At 41.3% G+C, this 26,118-nt stretch overlaps 1 protein-coding gene across 1 annotated transcript in view; it reads right to left on the bottom strand.

Annotated features, from left to right (window-relative positions):
* Window positions 1-24,923, bottom strand: part of grik3 (glutamate ionotropic receptor kainate type subunit 3) — a gene marked incomplete at its 5' end in the record, with an annotated part of 86,601 nt that extends 61,678 nt beyond the window's left edge. The window contains one exon of the mRNA XM_079274648.1: window positions 24,809-24,923. Within this exon, the coding sequence (XP_079130774.1) occupies window positions 24,809-24,923 (115 nt within the window). The remainder of the gene's footprint in view (window positions 1-24,808) is intronic.
* Window positions 24,924-26,118: the final 1,195 nt, after the last annotated feature.

Genomic DNA, 26,118 nt, shown 5'->3' on the forward strand with positions numbered 1-26,118 from the left:
CCGTTAAGGTGACAGGCAGACTGCGAATGACTTCATTTTACAGTTCAGGAGAAACATAATCCATTGTGAAACGCGGAGGGCCATTTTCCAAACATTGTTATTATGAGAGGAACATAATAACTGATGTATGGCCCATGTTTTTTTTCCCATTTTCTTAACACAGTTGAATGAATGAAAAAATAACCTGCAAGATATGTGAAAGCTTGCACTCTATTCCAAAACACCCACATGGGCAAATGACACAGACATACTCAGTCACGCTTCTTCTTTGCCAATGGAAACAAGGTGAAAAATACCACGATTAAAATTATATTCATAGTTACATTAAATTACAGTTTTTGGCTCCCACAAAATCACACTTTCTATTTTTTTCTCAGGAGGGGAAGCTTGCTCTCATTAACGCAAATACTGGTGTTGAAATGATGCCAGTATCTAGACAAGGTTTCTTATAGATTTACACTCTGTAGTTGTAGGACCAACAGAGGGAGACACATAGTTTTGCTGTGCCCTAGTTCTGTTGCACATGGCAAACCTCACACCTGTGGTCATGTCAAAATGAAAAAGTAATGGAGGGGAGCGTTTTCTCACATGGACACTATCAGCTCTTGATCACAGACAACATCCTCATGGTTGTGGCCAAATACAAACCAGCATGTTGTTGCTCCATTTTCCCCAAAGTATTCAGTGTGCTCCAAATTTCACAAACGTGGCGACACTTTAGGTCAGACAAAATCCCCCCTAATGAGTCTTGTCAATCCAATCTAAGTAAAGTTGTCATTCGCTGTATTGAGTGTTAATCCTGGATGTTGGATATTCCTGTCCTTTAATAGCCCTTTGCATAACCATCAAAATAAAGGTGTGTATTATTCTAAATTATTCTTGTATGTTTTTGGAACATGAAGTTAGCAGAGTGAAGTGGTGGGGAAATTGCATTTGCAAAGCAGGATGTAAAGCTCTTCCATTGCCCCGAAGCAGAAATAAATATTAAAAAAATATAATTGATCTCCAAACGGACATCTGGGATCGACAATACAGTATATAGCAGTGCAGCTCACAGTTAAATGGTCACATAGATGCACAGGTGGTTCCATTGTTGTTGAGGACTCTATTCCAGCCTCTCCACATTTTCTGTGGCCTTGTGTGTGAGATTGTCAGGATGTACATTTTATTTGATGCAATACCTGCCTGACCTGTGTGCCAGGTAGGTAATGGGGGTCATCAGTGAGCAGGTTGCTACGGAGATCATGAGTGCTCAGTTGTATCATGCTCTTTCTTGTCCAGACAATGGTGTGTTCCTAAAGCCCAGACAGAGCCGCCATTCAGCCACGCTGTGCCTACACTGCTCATGTAGACCTGACCATTTCAGCATGTTTCTTACAGAGATACATGTGTTCATCAATAATATATTGTTATTGTCAAAACAGAATAAAAGGAAAGGAAACATTGGACAGCTAAAATAAGTCCTCGTTGTTTTCTTAATCCTACATCAGACTTTTGCCTTTCAAACACAGAGCAAAGCATTTTTTTTTGTCATGTTTTTCGCTACCTTGACGAGCGAAAATCCAATATTTACTCTGTTGTAATCTCTGCTTTGGTCTCCACCAATCCCTGAGAAAAGGCAGCACCCAGCTAAAGACAAGTCTTAAGCTTCCTAGATGTTCAACTTTCTTTAGCAGCTGTTCACGAGCTCTGTCGGCTTGGTGCTGAGCTGATAGCTTACAGTGGGCTGCTGGAAGCAGGCTTGCTGCGAGCGGGAGGATGTACGATAATGAACGGGCTGGCCGTAAAAAAAAAGTAAACAATAAGTTAAGAGAAAATGAAAAATCGAATTTGGAGTTCAGCCTCGTGAGCAACCACTTTCACTTCAAAAACGTTGATTAGTGGAGCTTTAACAGAGATGAAAGACTGTTTGCTACAGTTCCCATTAGGCTTGTGCTAAGACACAAGGAATATGGTATTGCTTTTGAAGGGTTTTTTAAAGCTTGAAACATCTGGTGCTCAGCAGAAATCTACATCCTGCAGCTATATAGAAAAACATCTAGAAGAATCATGATGTAAAATGTATTGCTTGAATAGTGCATTTGAACAGGTTTTATTTAGTTTGTCTGACATGACACACTGTTTTGTCTTACAGTCCCTTTTAAAATAGATTTCATAGCAGAATATACTTGTTTTTTTCTTGGCTGGTAATATTTCAACCTTGATTTTTGAAGCAGCCAAAAGAGAACTGGTTAAGATCAGCTCATTGTCTCCAATGTTCTGTTATAAGGCAGGAATAAGCAGCCGTGTAACAGGGAATGGCCGAGAGCGTGCAGGTTTTCATTCCAACCAAACGCTACACGGGGCGATTTCACTGCCTCTAGCTGACAGTAGGATCTAATTAATGTAATCACCCGCAGTACCACGTCAGACGGCTTCCCATCGCTGCTTTAAATGTAGCAACTTTGTTTCTCCCTGAAATGGCACTAGCTAAGTTGATTACAGTGTCTAATGACCTTGATAGTGTGATGAGTGGGCCTTGTGTGCATTCATGGCTTTTAGCGTACTGCTGGAATCTTAACACTGCACTTGACTTCCAGAGATGTGATCCCACCTTCACATATCCTCATTAGGAACCCTTTGCTGATCATTAGTGCCTTAAGTGCCTTTAATTGATAGTCATCTCTCACAGATGGCTTTCCCATTATTTGCTGACGAGCCCCTGCACTTGTTAGCCTTACAATTCGCCACTCTCCCACCCTTCACCCCTGACTAGATTGCACAGTGACACATTGAAACACCGCGCGTCATTCCTCGGATATCAAAGCATCGCCTACTGCATCTAGACCTAGCAGGTCATTTGTTTTACCACTCAGAAATGTTCCCACAATGCAGCACACGGTGCCTCTGACGGTGCATATCATTTTGAAGGTGAATCAAATTAGATGATAATTTGGGGTTCGGGCCCATCAACAGAGCACCTTAGAGTGAGTGACAGATTACACTAGGTGACTGCTAGTCACAGCCCACATTACCCTATCTCACTTTCTCCTTATTAACCTTTCCCTGACCACAACCATCAATCTTTCTCCACCGTCATCTACATCATCTGTTGCTGTGGTTTCCATCCATCTTCCAATAAATCTCCACTTAGCTGTCCTGTAATTTACATTAGTGACCTAAATCCTGTGTGCTCCTTTACACATTCCTGACACAGATAATACCAATCTCCATACTTCACGCTGTCATTTCTTGCAGCATAAGGGTGTATGAGGCAAAACGCAGAAAGGCAAATTCAAGATGTATACTGAACTCGCCATTTTCATCTGTCAATATGAATGATTTGCTTTGATTGCTGTATATTGATGGGCAGCCTCTCGTGTTCTGTAATATACTCACATTTGCTGAGCTCTAACCGGTGACATTTTAAACAAAGCGCACCTGTACGTTATTTCCCCACCAGAGATTCCAAGAATAGATGGAGAAATACAATATTCCTCTTTTAAACTGCATTTCTTTCTTCAGTTAGTGCTTCCATAACCTAACATTATTGCCAAAGACTTACACTCATTTTGTATTGAGTTTATTTTAAGTGAGAGAACAAGTAATAAATGTGCTCCGAATACATACAGGAGACTTTACTAACATTTACCATTGCTTGTATTTCAGCATGAGGAACTAAGCTGCTACTCTGAGGAATATGCATTTAGCACTGAGAGACTTTCGTTGTTGTCGGTGTTTGCTGAGTTGGTCAATTGTCTATTCTCGACAAAATGAATGTGAATGTATTTATTAATCACTGATAAATCCTGGAAAAATATTCAAAATATCAGAGACATGTCGGCGCTCGTGTTTTATCTGTTCACAAATGAACGAACAGACATCTAGAGCCAGCTTTTCTTTTTCTGCAGCAGCAGGAATTTGGCAGCCAGTGTCTGACCTCCAGGCATGCTAACAGGCTAACGATACGCTAATGTGTCCCATTACGCCCGATTTGCCGGGAGGGGATTCTTTTTGTTGAGCATCATGCTGCTGGTGGATTTCAGATGGGCGCTGTATAATGATGCGCGCCTTTCTTCCTGCCTCATAAAAGATACAAGAAGTAGTCCTGCTGAGAGTCATTAGGAGGGCCATTTACACTGTGCTTTTCTTATTCACACATTTTTTTTGTGGTCTTTGAAGAGAGCCACAAGGCTACGAAGACATCGTGAAAATGAAACTTGAGCCACCACTCGGGCTGAAAGTAGTTCTTGTGAAAGACTACTAAACAGCTGTTCAGCTCTCACCATTACTACCAAAACCAGCGTTGACGCTCTCCAAGTAACCGAATGGATTAATAAATAATTAAAGAACATACGAACAAAAATAAAGCATTATTGTGCGCCAGGATTGAGGGGGAGAAAAATTGCAGTTTGGCTTGCATTTGCAGAGCATGAAACAGAAATTAGCATGGTGTGATGCAAGTGAGTGGGGGAAATCATATTGCATTTTCTGCCTCCTCTCTCCGGCCGTACTATTACCATTCCATCGACAAATTGAATCCAAGGCTAATTTGCATTGCATCACTGTATGACCTCTTATTTATTCATTGCTTTTCTCCCCCCTACATACTATTAAATCTAATATTTTTGTTTCAGTACAGCAGCCGCCACAAACTATGGAGACCAGAGTGATTCCCAGAGTAATTCCCAGTGCATGCTTCCCAATGAAAAGAAAAAGTGAGAGGAAAATCTGAAGCATGGTTATTAACTCCATCCTGATCCTGACAACTGCTTTGCTATAAAGGTACTTGTGTGGGCTAGTACAGTGATAAAATCCTCTATCGCAATTTCAGTCATTTTTTTTATCACGTCAACAAAAATCAATCGACAAATTGCCAATAGATAAAACAAGAGAGAGGTCTGTTTTTGTTTGAGAAGAAATCAAAGTACCTTACCTTTTATGACTTTGTGACTGAAATATGCAATGCTTTCATAAAGAAGTACTCTTTCTTCAGCACAAGAAGGTATTAAAGTGAATGTTATCACAGTATAAAGAGCCTGGCAAAATATCAGTCGGGGGACAAATTAGTATTGTCTCAGGGTATATCATTACATCACTCTGTCAGCGGATACTTTAAAGTATAACGTACCATCAATCTGTTTATTCAAAGTCATATGTATAGTGGACGATTTGAGGATAGATGGGAAAATAGCATCAAGGTTGAAAAAGGGGACTGACTTATGCTTTCACAATCTAAGCTTAAGCTTATCTAAGCTTATTAAAATTGAACAACTCAATTGAAGATTAATTTTGATACTGTTGAACCAGAGTGTTGAAAAAATCCCTGTGCAGTCCTCCACTGACAGGTAATTACTCCATTACAGTGATACATCTAAAATATATCCACTGTTTACTCTGTGCTTGCCCTCTCACATTAGGCTGTCTGCTATGCTTGACAAGAAAATTATGAAAGAGGCTGGGCCAGGAAGCACTGAGGTGTATGTGTGTGCGCGTGTGGTGATGCTATTAAATGGGGCTGTGATATTTGACACGACAGAACCAATCAAGTTCGTATAATGGTTGACTTGTCTCATATCTATGCTTGCCTGATGGGAGAATACAACCTGGAAAACACAAACATCTTACCTGAGTGAAGGTTTGCATGTGTGTGTGTGTATGTGTGTAGGTGCGTGTGTGCGTAAAAATGAAGGAAGTGATAAAAGAAAAAGAGAGAGGGAGATAAAGGCTGGCAAATTACCAATACCTTGAATTCGATACTGATTCCACAACAATACTACTTGCAATACTTGAATGAAAACTTCATCAAGTAGCAAAGTCCCACACCGTTCGGTGTCCCCGATTGGACCAAAGTTGGGAAAAAATGTGTACAGTAGCCATCGGCAAGAGACAAAAAAATGTTTGATCCAATTTGAATTGTGCCATGAATTACACATATGATGTTTGTGAATTTAAAACTTAATTTTGTAAGTCAAGAAAGTCACAGTTTATCGCAGGTTTGTCGTCGTACCATTCGTTTTTATATGAAACCACTCAGTGAACTACATCTCTCGTCTTGCACAATATACGTCACCAACACCAGCATGGCCAGTACCTTGGCTTGCTAGCTAGTTAGGTAACTTAGCTATACTCCACGAACAATGTAACGCTGTCTTAAGTGATGTGTTTTATCCAGCGACACTTTTTATCAGCCGGGAAGCGAAAGAACGGCTAAAGAGCAGTTTGTGTGAGCACAAACCGCAGACATTGCGGATATATCCAGGTTGTCATGATTCAGCTGAATAAACGAGAAGGATAGATGCTAAAGCCTACAGATCCTACAAACAGCAATCTTCCAGCCAGGAGACCACTGTTCCTTCCCAATGTGAAACGAGAAGTCAATGTTGATGTTTTTGTTAAGTAACTTGCGTACCTCAGTAACGGCACTCCTGTGGTTACTTCAACCTGAATGATGAACCTTTCTTAAACCTAAATAAGTACATTTTGTTGCCTAAACCTAACTTGAGTTTCGTATGCATGTAACAAGCGGAAATTGTGTTGATGGCTTTTGTAGTAAAACGCACGAAAATGAGGAGTACCTTTTCGTAATATATTATACGAACCGTCGAGGATGCATTGCTCAACGTCTAACAATGACTCGCTCGAAATCCACAAAAACAGCTGGAAAATTAAGAAAATCTGGAATGATTGCAACAACAAAACAAGTTTCACTTAACATCAACACACTCTATGATCTGTGCTGATCATGAACTTGGTAAGAAAATCAGAGAGACCCTTTTTTAATTAAACACTATCAAAGAACATGACAACCATGAGGTGATATGGGAGGGGGTGCAATAGATACCCTTTTGTTAATTAAGCGGAACCGGGAGTGAAGAGCAGTATCACTTCCTTCTTATATTTGAACAAACTTTGCACTGATTACATTTGGAGATACACTGACATCACTTTGGCAGAAATTTAATTGAAGGTCATTTCTCAAAAGTGTGTGTTAGGTGGAGACATGCAGGCTGAAACGGTAAGATGTAATTACACTTTAACAATAAAAGTGTTCAAGTGATAATGTTGACACTCTGCTGGATATGCACAGAATGGCAAAGTACCAGGAGCGTTTAAACTGAAAGAGGCTGCAAAGAATGGGAAGGACTCACAACTGGTTATTATCACAACAAGATAATAACCAGTAGGCACAATGCTGACTTCTTGCTTTTGAACCAAATTCAGTTGCAGAAAATAAATATCTCCCATATTTCCATGTCCTGAATTGAGCACAGATACAGTATCTTAAGCTTCTGAGCAAGTTAATCACTAAGCCCACACAGTGCCAACAGCAAGCACTATTGATTCACACATTCCTTGTAGCTACAGAGAGTTTATGATTGTTTCAGTGTTTTAGTGTAGTCTGGGAAACACAGGTTGGGCAATGCTACATGTACATCAACATTGACCTTCAGCATTGGAAGGGGCAAAGCCACAATGCACACAATCCCCACAGGTTACTGTTTTGCTGTTCACATTCATGTGGCTTAGAGATGAGGTAGGCCATTTGGGTCAGTATTGTAGCCTGAAGGAGTTCTTATCTCACTTCCAAAAACCACAATAAACCTGCCCTTGAGCAAGGCAGTTAACCTGTTACCACTCACAATTTGAGTTGCTTCCCTCAGGAAGGACAACCACGAGCCACCAAAAATGTCGACACGAGATCATTTGTCCCAAATTATTAATGTGGTTGAAGTGCCTAACACGCCGCTCAGCTTCAACGATAACTCGATGCACAAACCGCTTAAATCCATCATTTACCACCAGAGCTAAACTCACAGTTCATATACGTTCAGGAGAGTTAGAAGCCCTGCTGTCACGTGCCTTGTCGTGGACACATGAGGCCCATTAAAGGTGGGCTGACCTTTAAGGTGGAAAAGCGCTATTCTCCTTAGCATTGTATTGTTAAGCATCTATTAATTCTGTGCAACCACCCACCCACACTGTTTCTTACCTGCTTCTGTAATAGCAGGATGCATAAGCAACTGCTTCTGTGTTAAACATTGCATCAGGTCTATCATTACTTGGCCTTTTGATTTTTTTAGCTACTTCTGGTACTCCAGTTAAGTGATCGGAGCGCACAGCACTGACAGACTCTCTGTCACGATGCTGATTTTTTTACTGAGAGAGAATACGGAATTACATGTCTTCCCATGCACAGACATGCTCACAGGCTCCCAGCTACAGCCTGTCAACAAAATGACATGCCTTACTTTGAACTGAGGCGAGTGCATCTGCCTCCAGTAGTGACACATTAACAGGAAGGTGTGCAGCTTTGCAGGGTATTACATAATATTCAGCTCGTAAAGGAGGAATATGAGGAAGAGTCATGTGTTCAGCTTTCATCAGCAGGTGAAATCATGTTTGCCTTACATACAGTAATGTCTGTAAGGGCTGAGTTTCATTTATATTCTCACAATTATGAACACGCTACGGCAAAAACGTCAGACATCCAAGCAACACCTCATGGTTTTTACTTCCAGTTTGTCTTGACTCGTGATTGTTCTGGAACTGTATTTGAGCCATAAAAGAAACGTATTTATTTAAAGAAAAAAACACATGTATTTCAAGCTCTCATTTTCCCCTATAATAAATGCCTGCTATTGCGCATCACCAATCAGTCAACATTTCTAGAGGAAGCAGGCTCAATGTTTTTGCATCCGCTCTACACAAAGCTGAAATGAGGTCTGATGATGTCGGTCCGTATACAATACATCAACAAAGGAGGAATGGTGTAAGCGGCAAGTGAGCTAATTTGTTGAGGTTTTTTGCGACATACAGCAATTAAAAACGAAATCGAAATAAATACATTTCAAATCATCCGGATAGTGTTGACCTTTGAGGTAATACAGCACCACCGGGTTTTATGTAAACCTGCTCTGCCAAATAAGAAGCAACGCCAGTAGAGCTTTATTCTCTATATCCATTTTGCCACAAATGGCCCTATAGCCACAACTAACAGTAGCTACTGCAAGACCTGAAAGTATTCACTATGTAACCAAGCTACCAGCACCACCTACTTCAGGATGATGAACCGCTCTCTCCCACGACTCTTTGAAGAGTGGAATCAAAAAAGCACAATTGTGAATCAATCTCCAGTTCTCAAAAAATAGGAAGCAATTTTCAATACCAACCCTTATCTAGCATTGTTCACCGGCACACACCGTGTCTATGTGATAAGGCTCCATGAACACTGCTCTTCTGTCTCGTACGTGATAAAATGCAAATGGCGTCACTTGACTGATTTGTGCGTGTGTGTAAGTGTCCCTCATTCCCTTTGGTCAACACTTCACCGAATGTTAAAGTTTACCCTCAGTTTTGCTTGACTGTTCAAACAGAATAGGCTGAGGCTGTATCAGCAAATGTAAGACTCTTTAGCTAAACTTTCACCTCTTAACCTCACTGTGCTCAAAGCACCGTAACATGTGTCTGTCTCCGTCATTCTGTCAATGCCCTGAAAATAACCAAAAAAACGGAGATCTGCCAATTAAATAGTGCACACAAAGTTCAGATGTGTCAGACAAAGGGGGAGATATATAAAGGTTTTACAAAATCAAACAAAACACTGTTGAATGTACCCCCATGCATCATTGCCATAAAGTATTCACTTTATATGTTTATGTTGGACTAGAGAGAAACGTCTTTTCAACTCCCCTGTATGTTCAGTACATTGTGGAATTGACAGTAAAGCACACTTTGAACTTTTGACCTAATTCATTTCACTAATACAAAGAAAATAGAAAATATCAAGTTCGACAGCCAGTTTGTGCAAAGATGCAATACTATCACCCAATGTATCTTCCTTATCCCTCTGTTGCACACTCAGACAGATACAAACACAGACACCCAAGGAGTGCTGGTATAAACCAACATGTAATTTTTACCCTGGTTGCAGCACTCTTCAGGGATCTTACAAAGCCAATATTTTCACGGAGGCTTCTCTTTTGACACACCGCACACACCTTGACTCATTTTTGGACTGAACAAATGTGTAATGTTACGACAAACCACTCATCTGCTCCAGCGTTCTACTTCTTATGTAAATGTTTGTGCTGAATATGATGGTGGATTTACTCTTCAATACAAGAGTCCTCCGGCACTGTAAAGTCCATCATCCCGTGCAAGGCTGACACTGAGCCCTATTGTATTTGAGAGCTGTGACATTATAATCTCTATCAAAGAAACACTCATGTCATGGTTTTTGCTCAAAAATCTAGTAAACATGTAGCAGGTGAAGTCACTGAAACTGTAATGGGTGGAGAAAACGAATGTTCCATTACACAAAGCCAGAGAAAAGGCCAGTACAAACGTGAGTCATCGAAGACCATCATTTTCCTTTTTGGCATGAGGGAAATTAGAATAATAAATAAAAGAAAACGCACCAACAACGCTAGCCAGTCATTTTAGCCAAAGCTTGACAACAGGAAAAAGCCAATTTGGTGAGTAAAAAGTCTGAACATGATAAAGCCTGTGGCTGCAGTCACCACTTCTTTGGTACAAAATATGATAAAAGCTGGCATGCAGTTAAATGCAATTGCACACATTAGAGATGCGGGCAAGTTTTTCCACAAAACACGGAGCTCGTATTTTACATTTGAAGTTTTGCTCCATTGGTGCCGGTGGTGTCTTCAACATGGGGGAATGGCTTCTAGGAGCCAAAACGGAAGAGAGATGTCATTTCATGTGTCATGGATGAGTGGAAAAAAAACAGCTGTGGAGCTAAGTGACTGCAGGTCATCTCAACTATCTGGTGAGTGGAAAAGCCTTACAGTTATGTGTGGATATGTCAGACCTGATGGGCATTTCAACAGATGTAGAAAGGACAGTTACTCTGAGACAAGACACATGTCTTTCTATTCCAGTCTTTTGCATCACTAGACACTAAAACATACTCTGACTCATATTGGATAGCAGCACATTGACGGAAATGGGACTACATGCCTCCCTTTGTGCTTGGATCCTGGACTTCCCGACTGCCAGAACTTCGGTGATCGGGGTGGGCAGTCAATCTTCTAAACCCCTCATCCTCAACATAGTGTAGTTAAGCCCCTACTGCACTCCCTATACATTATCGACTGTGTGGTCAGGAACAGCTCCAACTCCATCGTCAAGCTTCCTGATGATGATAACCAGCAATAAGGAGAAGGCCTACCTGGATGTGGTGGCAGACCTGTCAGTATGGCCGACAGCATCTTACTAAAAGTCAGCAGAATCAAGGAGCTAGCTGGCGATTGTTGGAGTTAGCAGCCGAGAAAATTTACATTTTGGGGTCCACATCATCGAGGTTCTGACATTGTCCACATACAGCGACATTTTGGCAAGAAGGACAACCCCTTTACCACCTCTGACAGTTTTAAGAAGTTAAAAAGTTTCTCTGGGGTCCAAAAGACCTTCTAATCTTGTGCTGTGGAAAGCAAGGGTCATTACCAACTGGTATGGGATCTGCTCTGCTCAGGACCGTGAAGCCTTACACAGAGTCACCCAGCCACGCATACCATCTCCACTCCCCCACTCTGCAGGATTTACACACAGTACGCCAGCTTCTACTCTCAGAAAATCCTCTTCCCTCAGGCTTTTGGGATGGTCAACTTCGGTCTCGCACAATATCCTTGGTGACTCCTGCACACTGCGCCGCACATTTGCGTATTTGCAGTCGAGTGTGTACAACATGTTGTTGTTTATTTTGCTTTAAAATGATCGATTATTGACGTCTACATTTGTCCATGTATTTATACATTTGTATCTTGAATTCGTGAATTAATATTTTTTTTCACTCTAATCTTGGAGCAAAGCTTTAAGTTTCTTTGTGTGAAATTAACCTTTTGAATACTTCAATCAATTCACACATTTCGAGTCCTAACCCACAGATGTCCAGTGCAGGGTCCAAAGACTAATATCAGCCAAGTTGTCACAGATTGATGGCAATGGCATGGGCACAAGTCTTTAAAAAAATTCAAGAAATTCAAGTGTCCTCAGAGACTGATGCCAGAACATGAATTAATCAAGACAGTCAATGATTTGATGAGCTCCACACCTTGGGCATTTTACCCACATGAGCTACGGGAATCAATAACCTGGGCCTGAGCCCTCAGAGTTCTCCGTTCTGACTGCTTTAACTGTCAATCATGTAGACCAGTTCAATGATTATGAATGCCATGATGGCAATTCTTTTCCAATTGCCTTCCTAAAAAAAAAGGACATTACACCGGGCCCATTTGCAGTTGCTGGTGCTGGCAAGGAGAGGGAGGAATAAATGTCACAATTCAATGTGCATTATTACAACACAGCATTCCTTTGACCATCATTTGTAATGGATTGTTTCACTTCCTATTCATTGTTCATTGTGAGATAATTTTAGGCCTCAAAGAGATATGTTTTGAAGGCGGTTGAATGAATACTGTGCATTGAATGTATGGAAGAGCATTACCGTGTTGTCTCCTGTTAGTAAATCCAATCCTCCCAATGGATGAAATTTCTATGAAGCATCCTTTTCATATGGCAAAATCTTTAAGTGTGTACCTTCTGGAAAGCAACAGGAAAAGTCGAGCATAGCGTGGTGCGTTCTCTGACACAAAGATGAGATGGCAGCACACCGGACCCTAACCCAGAATAGGGGACAATTATGAAGCACCATCCAATCAGGGGGTCCCTGACAGGCTGAGCAGGGTCTGATGAGCCAGTGTGTCACTCCGGAGCTCCAGGACTTCACAGCTAATCAACCACCAAGGAGGGGCTTCAGGGGAACGATCACTCAAGCTCTCCATCACCATGCGGGGAGGAAGGCAATCACCAGCCCATTTCCATGTGCTGTTATTGCCACCTCCCACATTCGTCTCTCAAATCAATGTGCACAGATGACCAGGGACGCACTGGATGGAGGCAAAGGTGGCTGGTGGGGGTGCAATCAAATGAAGTGTGAAAAAAAACGAAAAGAAAGGAAAGAAAAAGAGAGAAAAAACTTTTGGTTCTGCATGCAGTTAATTCAAGCCATTTAATATCTTTAAATAAGTATAAATGGATTGGAAACATGAGGGGAACAGATTGAATGAGGCGCAATTGCTTTCCAACCAGCAGCACAGAAGATCCCTGTGATTGGGCTTGCAAATTGAAATGTAAGTCTTGTAATAGAGTGCGTTGAGGAGACAGAAGGGGTACGGGTCAAGAAAGGTGAGGAAAGGGAGTTTTCATTTTACCCTGCAAGGGATTAACACAATGGACATATGTTAGAGCCACATCTTCTGTGTGGTTAGACAGGAGGAAGAGAAAGTGAATGAAACCCAAACAAAAGCTTATCTTTCACCCTCTTAAAAGAACATGACTTCAAATAAATGGTTATTTCTTTTTTCAAGGAAAGGAAGGTGGGTAATAGAGGAAGGAGACAAGAAATGGCGAAGAGGGGGCTCCTTTTCTGTCACCAAGATACGTATAATGTGAAACAAAAATTAATTCATTAACAGACAAAAGTCTGCCAGCCCGGAAGTTCGATAGTGCTCGGGCTTCACAGATGCATCACAGCACGTAATTAGAGGTAATACCTCCTCCTGTCCTCTGTTTTAAGTTTGACAGTGGCTGAAGAGGCCCCACTGCACTAATAGGCTCCACTCAGAAAAGCACAGACACACACACCATCATTACAGACTCGAAATCCAGCTGACAAACCCTGCTGATTGTTACTTGGCCTCCTGAAGGCCCTGATAGAGGAAAAGAAGATCATATTCCTCCCTCTTTGAAGCCATCCCTCCTTTTTGTGTGGTTAAATCTGCACCATGCTGGGTGCAAAGGACACACGCTCATCTAACAAAGGGGCATGTTGAAGTCTTACAACATAATACTCTCTATTGAGACATTTCCAAGTCTTTGTGCTGGAATCTGTATCAAACATACTGTCTACTTATTATCTAATTTTGCATACGGGCATTAGACAAAGCTGAAAGTAAACAATTGGCTTTATCATTGCTGAACATCTTTCTTTTGGGCTGCAGCTAATGAGTATTTTCATCATTGATTCATGTGTTTATTATTTCCTTGATCGTTTGGTCTATGAAATGACAAAAAAGGGGGACATTGGGTATGTTTGCTTTAGATTTGTATGGACAATTCATTAAATTCATACAATTCTATATTTATTCATATTATATGTTGTGGATAAAATGCTAAAACAGCTGTAAGATGTTTAGTGGACTGACCAATAGCCAAATAATAATAAAATTTATGATAATGTGAATGACATAGTAAACAACTCTATTTTTACTGAATTAATGACTAAAAAAATACTTTTTCTGTTGACTGACTCATCATTTTGCCCTATTTTAAATGGCTTCATTAAAGAGATTGCTGCTTTTTATGCTGTATATTGTAGCCTGTGTTCTCCCACGACTACAGTTCTACAATAGGAATGGTCCTAACCACATTTGAAGTAATTACCCCTCTGGCAGACAGCCGATCCATATGTGAACAGTGCAGAGGGAGGCTGAGCAGGACATTAACTGAGCATTAATTCTGTGATGCCAGCGTGATGCCAATTATTTTAAATGTGGTCAATGTTCTGATGATTGTAAATTTCTCCAAGCACCAATCAGGCTAACAAAAGCTCCTTGGTGAAATGGAAAATGCACTCAAAAAGGAAAGTCTAGAGCAAAAGCATGAACAGCAATTTTGTTGTTGAAATGAAAACAAAAGGAAATGTGTCCTGTAAATTGGATTGGAAATGAAATGTGCATCACATACGTAGTGTAGAAATGTATTTCAGAGTAATAGCTTGATGATGGTTATAGAGGTCCTTTTTTGCCACCATTAGAAACCTTGCTTCCACTTACATACAGTTTTTGACATTTATATTTGACCTTTCAAGACATTTAGAATATTGACATTTCTAAACTCTGTTGCGCTCTAAATTGTCTTAATAGATTTGTCAGTCTAGACGTGTAATAACAGTGAAGAGCTTTTTTCTTGTCCTTGTTTTGGCTCACAGAAAGCTTTGTTTTACGTTTTCTGTGAGACATAAAATTATATTTAGCATATATCACAGGAGAAGAAGCTCAGGTTTTGCTACGTATCCTATAACAGTTTACTGATACAGATTATATTTATGGTATTTTTTTATGGCATATTTGACTAAAATGGAGGCAAGAAGGACCTGCATTGTTTGCTTTGCCAAGGAAAATAGTCAGCCTAATACACTGCAGATGTCTCTCATTAAATTTGCATATGATTATTGCAGCATTACTTCAACTGATCCTTGTCATCACACCAGATAATACTCGCTGATTGCATCCCATTTTGATGCAGAAAAATGTCACGGTATTATTTTCACTCTTGGTGAAAAGCAATTAGAAGCATCGCTCATATTTTGCCAAGTTTTATACAGAAGTTAGCCAGCTTTCACAAAATTAATTCTCCTTCATCCCTCTTGCTCTGGATGAGTAAAAACTCTGGGGTTGAGGAGTTAAAGTGTTCACGTTAATGTGTGTGTGTGTGGGGGGGGGGGGGTTTTCTGTTTTCTAATTTTTGAGGAGGTAAACAAAAACACACATTGTATAACCTGCTGTGTGTATGTATATATATATTATATATATATATATATATATATATATATATATATATATATTATATATATATATATATATATATATATATATATATATATATATATATATATATATATATATATATATATATATATATATATATAATACACAATGTCAAAACATTACAATGATTGCTTGTAAGCTATAATAAATTTCCAAATTATGAGAAAATAGTAAACTTACTGAACCAATTTACCAAAGTATAAATTGAAGCTGGAAGTGAAGAAACAGAAGCACTTGAGACTGTAAAACGTGATTTAGGAACAAAGCAATCAGAAGCTGCATTTTTCATGAACTCTCTCTGATAGAAAATTTATTTGACAAAAGAAATAAAAAATACCTGTCGCCGCTTAGAAGACAGTCTAATCACACGCTATAATCTCCACCATCACTTTCTACTTGGTTACCATGACAGCCATCTCTAATTCTCAAACCTTATCTGAAGGAGTGAAAACCTGCAGGACAGTTAAGTTACTACTTGTTCTGGCTTTACATTAAAGGCCCGCATTCGTACAAACATCCCTTATAGTTTTACTATAATGTACCGCAAGACAAACTGCCCAGAGTCTCCTCTCTTCTTCTCCTCCTTGTCAATGATGATCTCTGTCCTGTTCCATATATCTGGGGTTGGTCACATGAGACAAGCCATCCTCAGACGAGTCACAGGGGAACATTTCGCGGTTAACCGCGCTGCTCTCCGGGGGCGACCTGGACAGTAGATCCGCAGCCGGTAAAACATTGGCTGGACAGGAGAGCCCAACCCACATTGTCTTGCCTGCACACACGCAGTGCGAGTGCTGAGTGAAATCTTCTGGGTATTGGCTGTGTTAACTTAATTGACATTGGCTTTCAACCTCCTGGCTATCCATCAGCGGAGGGATGAGCACAGGGGCTAAAGAGGTAACCGCCGAGTCTGATGCACTTTCTGCGGTCGTCCTCGCATTTGTTACTGCCGGGATAAAAAGAGACGGGGAGAAGAAGAAAAAGACGTGTGAGGTAGAATGTGGAGGAAATATCTCTGTCTCTCCCCTGATATTTTTGGTGATAGCCATTAATTTGTAGTGGTGTTGGCCTGAACAGGTTTGTCTTATCTGTTGCTTCTATCTCTCTCTCTGGGGGGAACATAGAGGGTGAGTCTTCTCGAGCCCACTCTCTCACAGTTGATTAGTAACTCCTGCTCTACCGCTACGCTCCAGGGATTCTATGCCAGCTCCCCTTATACATCCCCTTGTCATGCACATACTCACACTCCCTCTCTCTCCTAAACACACACTCATGCACACACATCTCCCTACAGTCATGGAACAGCAATTTGAGGGAATCACACACCCAAGACCTGACATTTATAACAATGAGCGCTTGATTAAAAGGGCAGAATGAAACAGTGTCATAGTCCATTCATTGTCCTCAGCCGAAGTTAAATAGGATTTAAACCAGTGCATTGAGGCTGATACCTCCACTGTCAATTCCTGATTGCTTTAAAGCAGCGCAAAGAAAAGGTCTTGTTATTGTAATGCAGGTGAGTAACAGCATGTAACTGAGGTGTCAGAGGTGACCAAGTTTACACAGAGCGTCTGGGAATAGATAAGGATGCCGCTAACGTGGGGAGGAAAAGCAAAGCTAATACTGCTCCGGTGAATGCCATGGTGTTTGAAAGGCACAGGAATAAAGCTTACTTTTATCTGGCTTGGGGCAACACACAAAAGGCGGCCAGCATTGCAACGTGGCGGGTTTTAAAATTGGGATCAAAAGGTTCAAGCTAATTAACAAGCTAAATAAGAGTCCCCTGGCTTCATCTATGTAACCACCCTCTCTCTGTCCCCCTCCCGCCGTCTCTTCTGCTGCTGTACTTCATGTGCCCACGATGCCGCCGTGTGTGCAGTTTGCCAACAAATATGCGTCTGAAAAAGTGTAGACAAATTTCTCCCAATGCCGAAATGTACAAAAAGAAAAAAAAGAACACCGGAAAATCACCAAATTACCTCCAACAAGATCATTCTAATTAACTATGTTATATTGCTAGCTTGGCCCTGAGAGCGAAATGCCTCGTGATCAAACTGTTTCGATGTTATTTGACTTTTCCAGCAGAGCCCCGAGGACGGCTGAGATGGCAGAGTCAAACAGAAAGGACAAGGGCACATAATAAAGACAAATGGCTGGAGCATGAAATTTGATTCATTGCCGTGGTACGGAAACATTCACAGGGAAATGGCCAACATTGACATGCCATAAATTTCAAAACACTGTCAAATCCAGAAAACACACGTCGAGTCCCTGAGGGGCCTGCAGGGGGACTCAGGCCGATTGTGGACCAAATCAATCAGGCTGTTGTTTCTGACGGACGTTTCCACGTTGAGTAGGAAAGGGTCGCTTCACCCAAATTAGAAATGATTCCCCTTTTTTATTACTTACCTTTATTGGGATTGGGAGATTCACATACATTTTGTTTTATTCTATCACATCATAAGATATTCTGTCACACTCATAGACACACTCGGTGGCTTTTAAGAGGACTCTTATTGTTGTCGTCATTAAGTTTCTTGGCTCTTAATTAAAGTTCTGTTTCATGTATTCTAGTTTGCTTTCCTCCCTTTCCTTCCCTTTGGTATTTGAATCCTTAATTTTTCTGCATTGATTTTATGTTCTTCTTATTTTGTATGTTATACATTTTTGGTATGTTTTGAAGCACTTTGTTCACTTCATATTTTCAAAAGGTGCTGTGTGAATATCATCTGTCTGTGAGATTTCTGCCTCCATATTTTAATACAAATGAGGTTTTGCTCTTGGTGCCCACAGCATTAAAAACGTACATTTAGTAGTGATTCACTGATACCGATATCAGATACAGACTCAATTAGCCTGTTACATTTTGTCTTAAAAAAAATAAAACAACAATGTTTAAGTCAAGCCTGTGACTGCACTAAATCCCAGTCATGTCCACACAGTGAGGCATACATTCATTGAACACTGGTATCTGGTCGGTAAGGCAAGGCAAGGCAAGTTTATTTGTATAGCACATTTCAACAACAAGGTAATTCAAAGTGCTTCACATGAAACCATTAAAAGCATAAAGGCAAAAGTAAAGGAGATTTAAAACATACATTGAAACAATGTCTCCCTGAGACATTACGCTGCACGCAATCAACCATACACTGCCGCAATTCTGCAATTACTCGCACACAAACCACGTCTGGAAAAGATCTCTGCCGATCTGCGTTTTATAGTGTACGCCTTGCACGAACTCGGTCCCGGAGGAAATGGCGATATATTGTGCAGTCCTTTTAAAACCATTAAAAGCATCAAAACATAAGGCAAAAGAAAAGGAGATTTAACAGCAATTAAGAACAGTGTAAGAAATAAAATACAGTAGTAAAATGCAGAAATGCAGGAAATTGATTAATATATTAATTGAATGTGGTTCAATTAAAGGCAGCAGCAAACAGAAAGTTCTTCAATCTTGATTTAAATGAGCTGAGGGTCTCAGCAGACCTGCAGCTTTCTGGGACTTTGTTCCAGATATGTGGAGCAGAAAAACTGAACGCTGCTTCTCCATGTTTAGTTCTGACTCTGGGAACAGGAAGTAGACCGGTCCCAGACGACCTGAGGGGTCAGGATGGTTCATAAGGTAGCAGCAGATCAGAGATGTATTTTGGCCCCAAACCATTCAGTGCTTTGTAAACCAACAGCAGGATTTTAAAGTCAATTCTTTGTTGGACAGGAAGCCAGTGCAAAGACCTCAGAACTGGAGTGATGTGATCCACCCTCCTGGTCTTAGTGAGGACTCGAGCTGCAGCGTTCTGAATCAGCTGCAGCTTTCTGACGGACTTTTTACAGGGACCTGTAAACACACCGTTACAGTAGTCCAGTCTGCTGAAGATGAATGCGTGGACAAGTTTTTCCAAATCCTGTTGAGACATAAGTCCTCTAATCCTTGATATATTATTCAGGTGATAGTACTCTGTAACATAGTACTCTGTAACAGCCGGCGGGTATCGGGACAGAACAAGTTGGATCTGTGCATCCCTCGTTTCAAGAAATGAATAAGAAAAAAAGTTTCATTGGGATTTCTTTCTACCTCATAAATAGTCCCAATGGAAACTGTTTAAAGTGGGTTATGTAGATTATCTACAGTAAAATTAAAATCGTGTAAATGTTGTTTCTCAATGCTGTAAGCCCAACAAACAAAATTCCATTGACTTGCATTGTACTAGGGTAGAAGTAGAAATTTCAGCGGCGACCAAAGCATGTGAAACCAAAACTATCCTCATGGCTTCCTAGCGCTAGTGAAATACGTTTTGTTGTGATTTGGGTAAGATGACCCTTGACCTTCTGTACCATCCCCGCATGGTTACAAATGACAGCAAAGTAAATATTGCCTGCAAAATAGCATCTACCAATCCTTATGACAGCAGTGATTTCCTCAATTTTTTCTGAATGAAAAGATTAAAGGTATAGCCATAAGGACTTCAGCACCTTATTTATGTCACTAGGCATCAGAAGCATATGTTTGGAGCAGGCCTCGCTGCAGAGCACCCACTTTGTAGTACGATATGAAAACACCATCTGGTGTGTTAGCAACGGCTAGGCTAAACTAGCTGGGGCTAGATGGGGCCCTGCTGTGTCACAGGATTATCTTACTGGTTGGTAGATCCGCTCTATTAGCCCCTAGTGGCTGGGATTATTGGATGATCATTATTATGTGTGACTGAACAAGAAGCTAAGTACCTGCACTTCCTGGATGCAGTCAAGTCTTGTTAGTGCTAGTGATCAGACACATTATGAGCACATTTTCAGAGCATTACGCATTTATTTCACCTTGTCTTAAACACAAACACACTGTTCATTTTTTACAGTTCGACTTGGATTTACCGACTTGAAAACAGGCTCTGCACTTCAGAAAAGACAGACTATAGCACGCCTGGAGCACATATTTGTTTGTGGAAGTAGAATGTCCCTTTCTGATGCGTCTAAACCGGATCACAGGCGAGTACAGAAGACGTTCACAGACGGGGCCCTCTGCTCAACAAAGCGAACATCTGCCGTTTCTCATCAGCGAGATTGAAGTTAATGACGAGCGGCGAGTGTGCTGACAGAGAGAATAGAATTGGATTGTGTACAAGAGGCCCAGTGAGACCAGACATATGTTTTGGGAAATGTTGTGGATGGAGTATGGCTCTATATCGTACGTGTGTGTGTGGAAGGTGAGCTACACATGTCACATGAGATTGGAGTAGTAGAAAACGGGCCGCTGCTTTTTTCTCTGCAGTTGATGTTTATACGAGTGGATGAAGGGGGAGTGTGTAAGCGCAGGTAAAACAACCGTTGTATTCTTCCCCCTTAATCTCTGCTTTCGCTAACAGATAATGGAATTACACATCAAAGAAGCTTCCCCCTGTATCCAATTCTTCTGTGACCTCTAACAGCCTTTGTTCATATTCACCACGACAACTCCCCAGCCCCAAGCCTCCACCAGCAGGCTTCTCCCTGCTTCCTCTCTCTGTAGGGAGAGATTCAATTTTGATGAAAATGAAATATTCATTTCCACTCAGCAGCTGATGGCCATCTTTATTTGATACAACTTTTGATGCAACATCTCCTCATTGTTCTTCTTCATCACCAAACACTTTTTATTTCATTTCACTGTCCTCCTCTTCCCTCTTTTTGCCAGCCATACCATCCTCATGTGGGCAATTCTCAAAACAAGCCGCCCTTTGGGTTTCACTTCGTCAAAAGCAGAAATGCAATGCTTTTTTTTGCAAGAGAATGCTTTTCGCAGTCTCTTGAAATATGTCTGAGTCATTTCAGATGAGACATTTGCGGAAAAAAAACCCGGCCGGGGAGTAGGGATCTCAGGGAGCATGCGAGAAGAGAGTGCCGTCTCAATAGCTCGCTTAAAGCGTTAATCACATGAAAACTACTCGGTCTCTCTCTGCTGCTGGTGCGGGGATAAAGACAAGCCTCTGAAGTGGCTCTGTGTTTGCAGACTTCAACCAAAGTGTTGACCACAGACCCGATTTATCCCACTGAAGCGTATGAGTGGTCACACCGCATGCAGCTTCAAGTGCTGCACATTTGTCAGTTTACATTTAAATGTCCAGGCTGTTTCACACACAATGATTAAGTCTGCAGTCATGGCTGCCCAAAGCATTTTTGGGAGGCTAAATGAAAAGTGCATGTGACCAGGTGTTGTCGGGGCAGAGCAAGGAGCAAAGGAAATGAAATCAACATGAAATCATGAGGGAGATTGATTAACTGGCACTGATTAAGTGCTTTGAGTATAAGGTAGATAAAGTAATTGATTATACAATAAATCCCTGTCAGGCAGTGAATAACCTCACCGAGAGAGGAAAGAGACACCAAATGATGAATTAGTTTCTTCAATCCACAGATGAAAGACACAATCTATAATAATCTGTTATTACTGTAAGCTTTAACAAAAGATCGATGCATTTTCATGTGATCAAAATTGTGTAATCCCCATTTGATGGAGAGGAATGCAGTGTATTTCGGATTATAATTAATTGTGCAGATTGAATGCTGCTCACTGGGGTCACAGAACAAAGCACAAAAAAAAGCCACCATCATATTCAATGAAATCATCGGTGTACTGAGTCTTATTTCTGAAGGTACTGAGTTTCTTCTTCATTATACCAACATTGCATTATCCACTGAAATGGCTCCTATGACATGAGAGGTTGCACAACATTTCAGGGTTTGGAAAAAAATAATTACGAAAGGCAGACGGAGGGAGTATAAAGAGAAGCACAGCATGTAAGTGGACAAATACTGGAGGAGCAGTCTTTTATTCCCTCCAACAAATAGAAGCTGCAGAACAAGACGGAGCGACCATCTGGCCTCAACTTAGAGCAGTGCACTGTAAAAGCACTAAAATCAATGGCAACAACTCTACCTTGGATGCCCACCATTACCCAGATGGTGTACTTGGAGAACTGCACATGCAGGCCACCTAACCAAGAGCAGACCCAGCACAGACAGAGAGCGCCGTGCTCAAATACCACCGCCCACCTCGATGATTTTCACTGGTTTGTTTGTGTTGGTAACCAGTGCTGAGGAGCGACGTTGGCCACCGTGCGCCGACTATAAGAGAGCCCTCTGTTGGTTTTAGCGGGGTGGCTGCGACACAGAGCGCACACACACTAGCACACTAAGAACCAAACTACAACGAAAAAAGGGGGCACTACACACACACACTCAAAAAAAAGCGCTCATCCCAAAACGAATCAACAGACTGTGAATCAGAGAGGACGTTAGTATTCACTAACGTCCTCTCTGAGAAAATACGACAGTTTTGCTGCAATAATACACATGGCCTATCTGATGAACACCCCAAAGCTTATCCCCCCTTAAAACAGATACAATTTAATTGTGTGAATTCAGTTTTATAGAATAGTATCTCACATTTTCACACAGGTCTATTTTTGAGTGCATGAAATGGAGGCACACATGGGCGTTTACGTAAACACTGAGCTTCAAAAGATCACATGAAGACGTAAGCCTTCTGAATTAGATGTTTTTTTTCTTTGGCGTTGAGGCAAATTCAGCAACCTTGTCAAAATACAATCATAGGAACACAACAAAAAAAAAAGAAACTGCTCCTGCACCACAAGCATTGATAGATTCTATAAAAAGCAATAGTGCGACTGTAGCACATTTCAAGGTAGATTTGTCTCAGCACTTTGACATTTTTAAAAACAAAGCCTGTCAACTCTATTTCAGGTTTTCATTTGAGCTGCTGCCACTGTCAAAAAGAAAACGTAAAAAGATGTCCTTTTGACCAAACGGTTTCAGTTCAGATCAGTAGAGAGAGAGAGAGCTTTAAGGATTTATGCGGCTTCTAAGACATCACCAAAGTCCATGCACAGCGATGTCACAGAAGTCATGGCTCTTCAGCGTGCAGCAGTCAATCACAGGGACGTCCTGGGCCTGCCTGACAGCGGCATATGACGCCTCGCACGACACATTATTCTACAGTCGTCCACTTTATTCTGCGTGTTTCTGCTGAATTGCTTTTTTAGAATTTGTATAAAATATACAGAAGGCTGGACAACATTCACTCCAGCTCATGGATATATAGCGATACGTCATCCTGTTAAAGTCAAATAACTTTCCTTTGAATAAATGTAGCTCAGTAACCACACGCTGAGCTTGACAGGAATCGTATTACAAAATCAGAGTGGGATGTTGGTTTGCACATATGTCATACAAGAGACTACTGATTTGGAAAGGCCATCCGCCTCTCTTAGAGCACTGGAATATAGAATATGCATTTTATAACATGCATCCACTTTCACCCGTAATTGATACTCGAAGACAAAGAGCTCCATGCCATTAAGCCGCACTCACTCCCTGTCTGTACCCCGGCTGCTGTAGTGGTATGTTAATGTGGGCCAATGCCATTTTGAGTAATTGTCCTGCCTGGCACTCCGCCAAATGTCAAAAACGATTTGCCTGGTGACAAAAACCGTATTGATTTTCATTCTGCTCCTGTCTCTTGGCAGCGCAAAATGTTTCATCGCATCGCCAGCCTCCAAATGACAATTCTCACATTGTTCGTCAGTGAGTGATTGGAAAAAGACAACACCAGCACAGAGCCTGCTTCTTCTTTTTGTGTGTGTGAAAGATCCGGAGGGAGGACTCAGGATTTAAGGGTGCAATGCAATGCAACTTTGAACAGATCGGTTTTTTTTATATAGTGTGAGCACTTTGTTTTGTTTGCAGTGACAAGATCAAATAATGTAAAATAAGATTTGATTACACTCCACTCCCCTGAATAAATTGAAAAATTGTTTGGAACTTTCGCATGGTGTATTCCGTCATGTGATGCAGTAGTTTTTTAATTGAACAGACTTCTTAAAAGCTAAACATTACTCCCAGAAGGCATGGCAATGATCCTGAATTTAGCTGGTGACTCAACATGCTGGCTGCAGAAAATGGAACAGACAAAGCAGAGTGCACAGAGGTCACACGAACCCACAATATGTCATGGCGTGGTCTCTGAGTGGAGAAGGCATCCTCAATTTTACAGGCAATCGTCAGCCATAATGCACTAAAAACACCCGCTACCGGTATGACCTCACGAATGAGGACCCGCACTAAAATGAGCGGAATAAGGGGGCAACTTTCAAGAACAGAAACGTGTGTGTGTGTGCGCGCGCGTGTGTGTATAAATGTGTAACACTTACCTATTCGAATAACATGAGGCATCCCGTTAGAGTAGTGAATCCAAAAGAGACATGCAATCAGCAATGTCCAGTATTCCCAAATCGCACTCCGGGGAGACAGCCAAGTATTTCGCATGGTTGTAAAGTCGCGAGATCCACTTTTTAAAATTCCAAATACGACTCAGAATTGCTCATCAAAACTGAATTCGACGGAGCATATATGGATTTTGGTGTCTTCGATGAATTTGCGCTCATTGTACTTGGTGCAACATTCTTCAGGGTTTTTTTTTTCTTCTTTTTTTCTGTTACTCACAAGTCTGAGAGCGGCTCGATCAGGATGAAGCCCCCAGCCCCTCACAGGCGGATCAGCGATACACCTGCGAACGCAGGCTGCTACAATTACCCTGCAGGAGTCTCTGTATCCCCTCCTTCCTCCGATGATATCTGTCTACTGGCAAGTACCACGGAAACAGCCGAGCCGGACTCCCGCAACGCTGTAGAGGAGGAGAACTGCGCCTGCGGAACTTTGGGTCGCCTCGAACGATTCTGTCGCCCGACAAGACAAACAGAGAAAAGCGTCACACGATGAGTGCTGAGGAATATGAACGCACTTCAGACGTTCAAATATTGCTTTCTGCAGTTGAATCACTCCAGTCTCCCATTCCAGTCATGAGAACTGTTAACACAGATGTACTTTCAGATGGTGGAAAAGCCGCTCCGCGACGCTCCTCTCCAGTTGCGCACGGTGATGGCACGAGGCTGGCTGTTGAAGAACGTCCAAATCTGTACAAATAGGCTCTTTGTTGCACAGTGTTCATTTAAAAAAAAGCCTTCTAGTTTGTGCTGGATGGAAAGGCAGTGCAGAAAGCCGTGCATCTGCGTGCGTCTGACGACCCTCCTTCCACGGTGCCACTAGAGGCACGCGTCGTTACGCATACTTGTCAACTATGTCCAAGAAGTATTTTATGGAGGTGAGATGGATCCGAATAATGACTTGGTCTTCTCCTTTTACAGTTGTTGTATACACTTGCAACATGGTATACATTATATAAATGCACATTATACATTTGATATTATGATATTTAGGGTTTTGTGTTCTCTTAGAGATGCAGATTTATTTCTTATTTACTGCTCTGAGATGGATTTGCTTTGCCTCAAGCAAGTAGGAAACCCCCGCCTGCATTGTGAATGTGATGAATTATTTGCATGAGGGAAATAAGTGTCAGCTGAGGATTGGGACATTGACAAAGCAGGCTTCTTATCGCTGTTCTTTGAGACATTCAGTCTATGTCAATGAGTACATTAAACCCCCATAACTGCTTTCTGCCATA

This window comes from Melanostigma gelatinosum (genome assembly GCF_949748355.1).
Source record: "Melanostigma gelatinosum genome assembly, chromosome: 9".
NCBI classification, from domain to species: Eukaryota; Metazoa; Chordata; class Actinopteri; order Perciformes; family Zoarcidae; genus Melanostigma; species Melanostigma gelatinosum.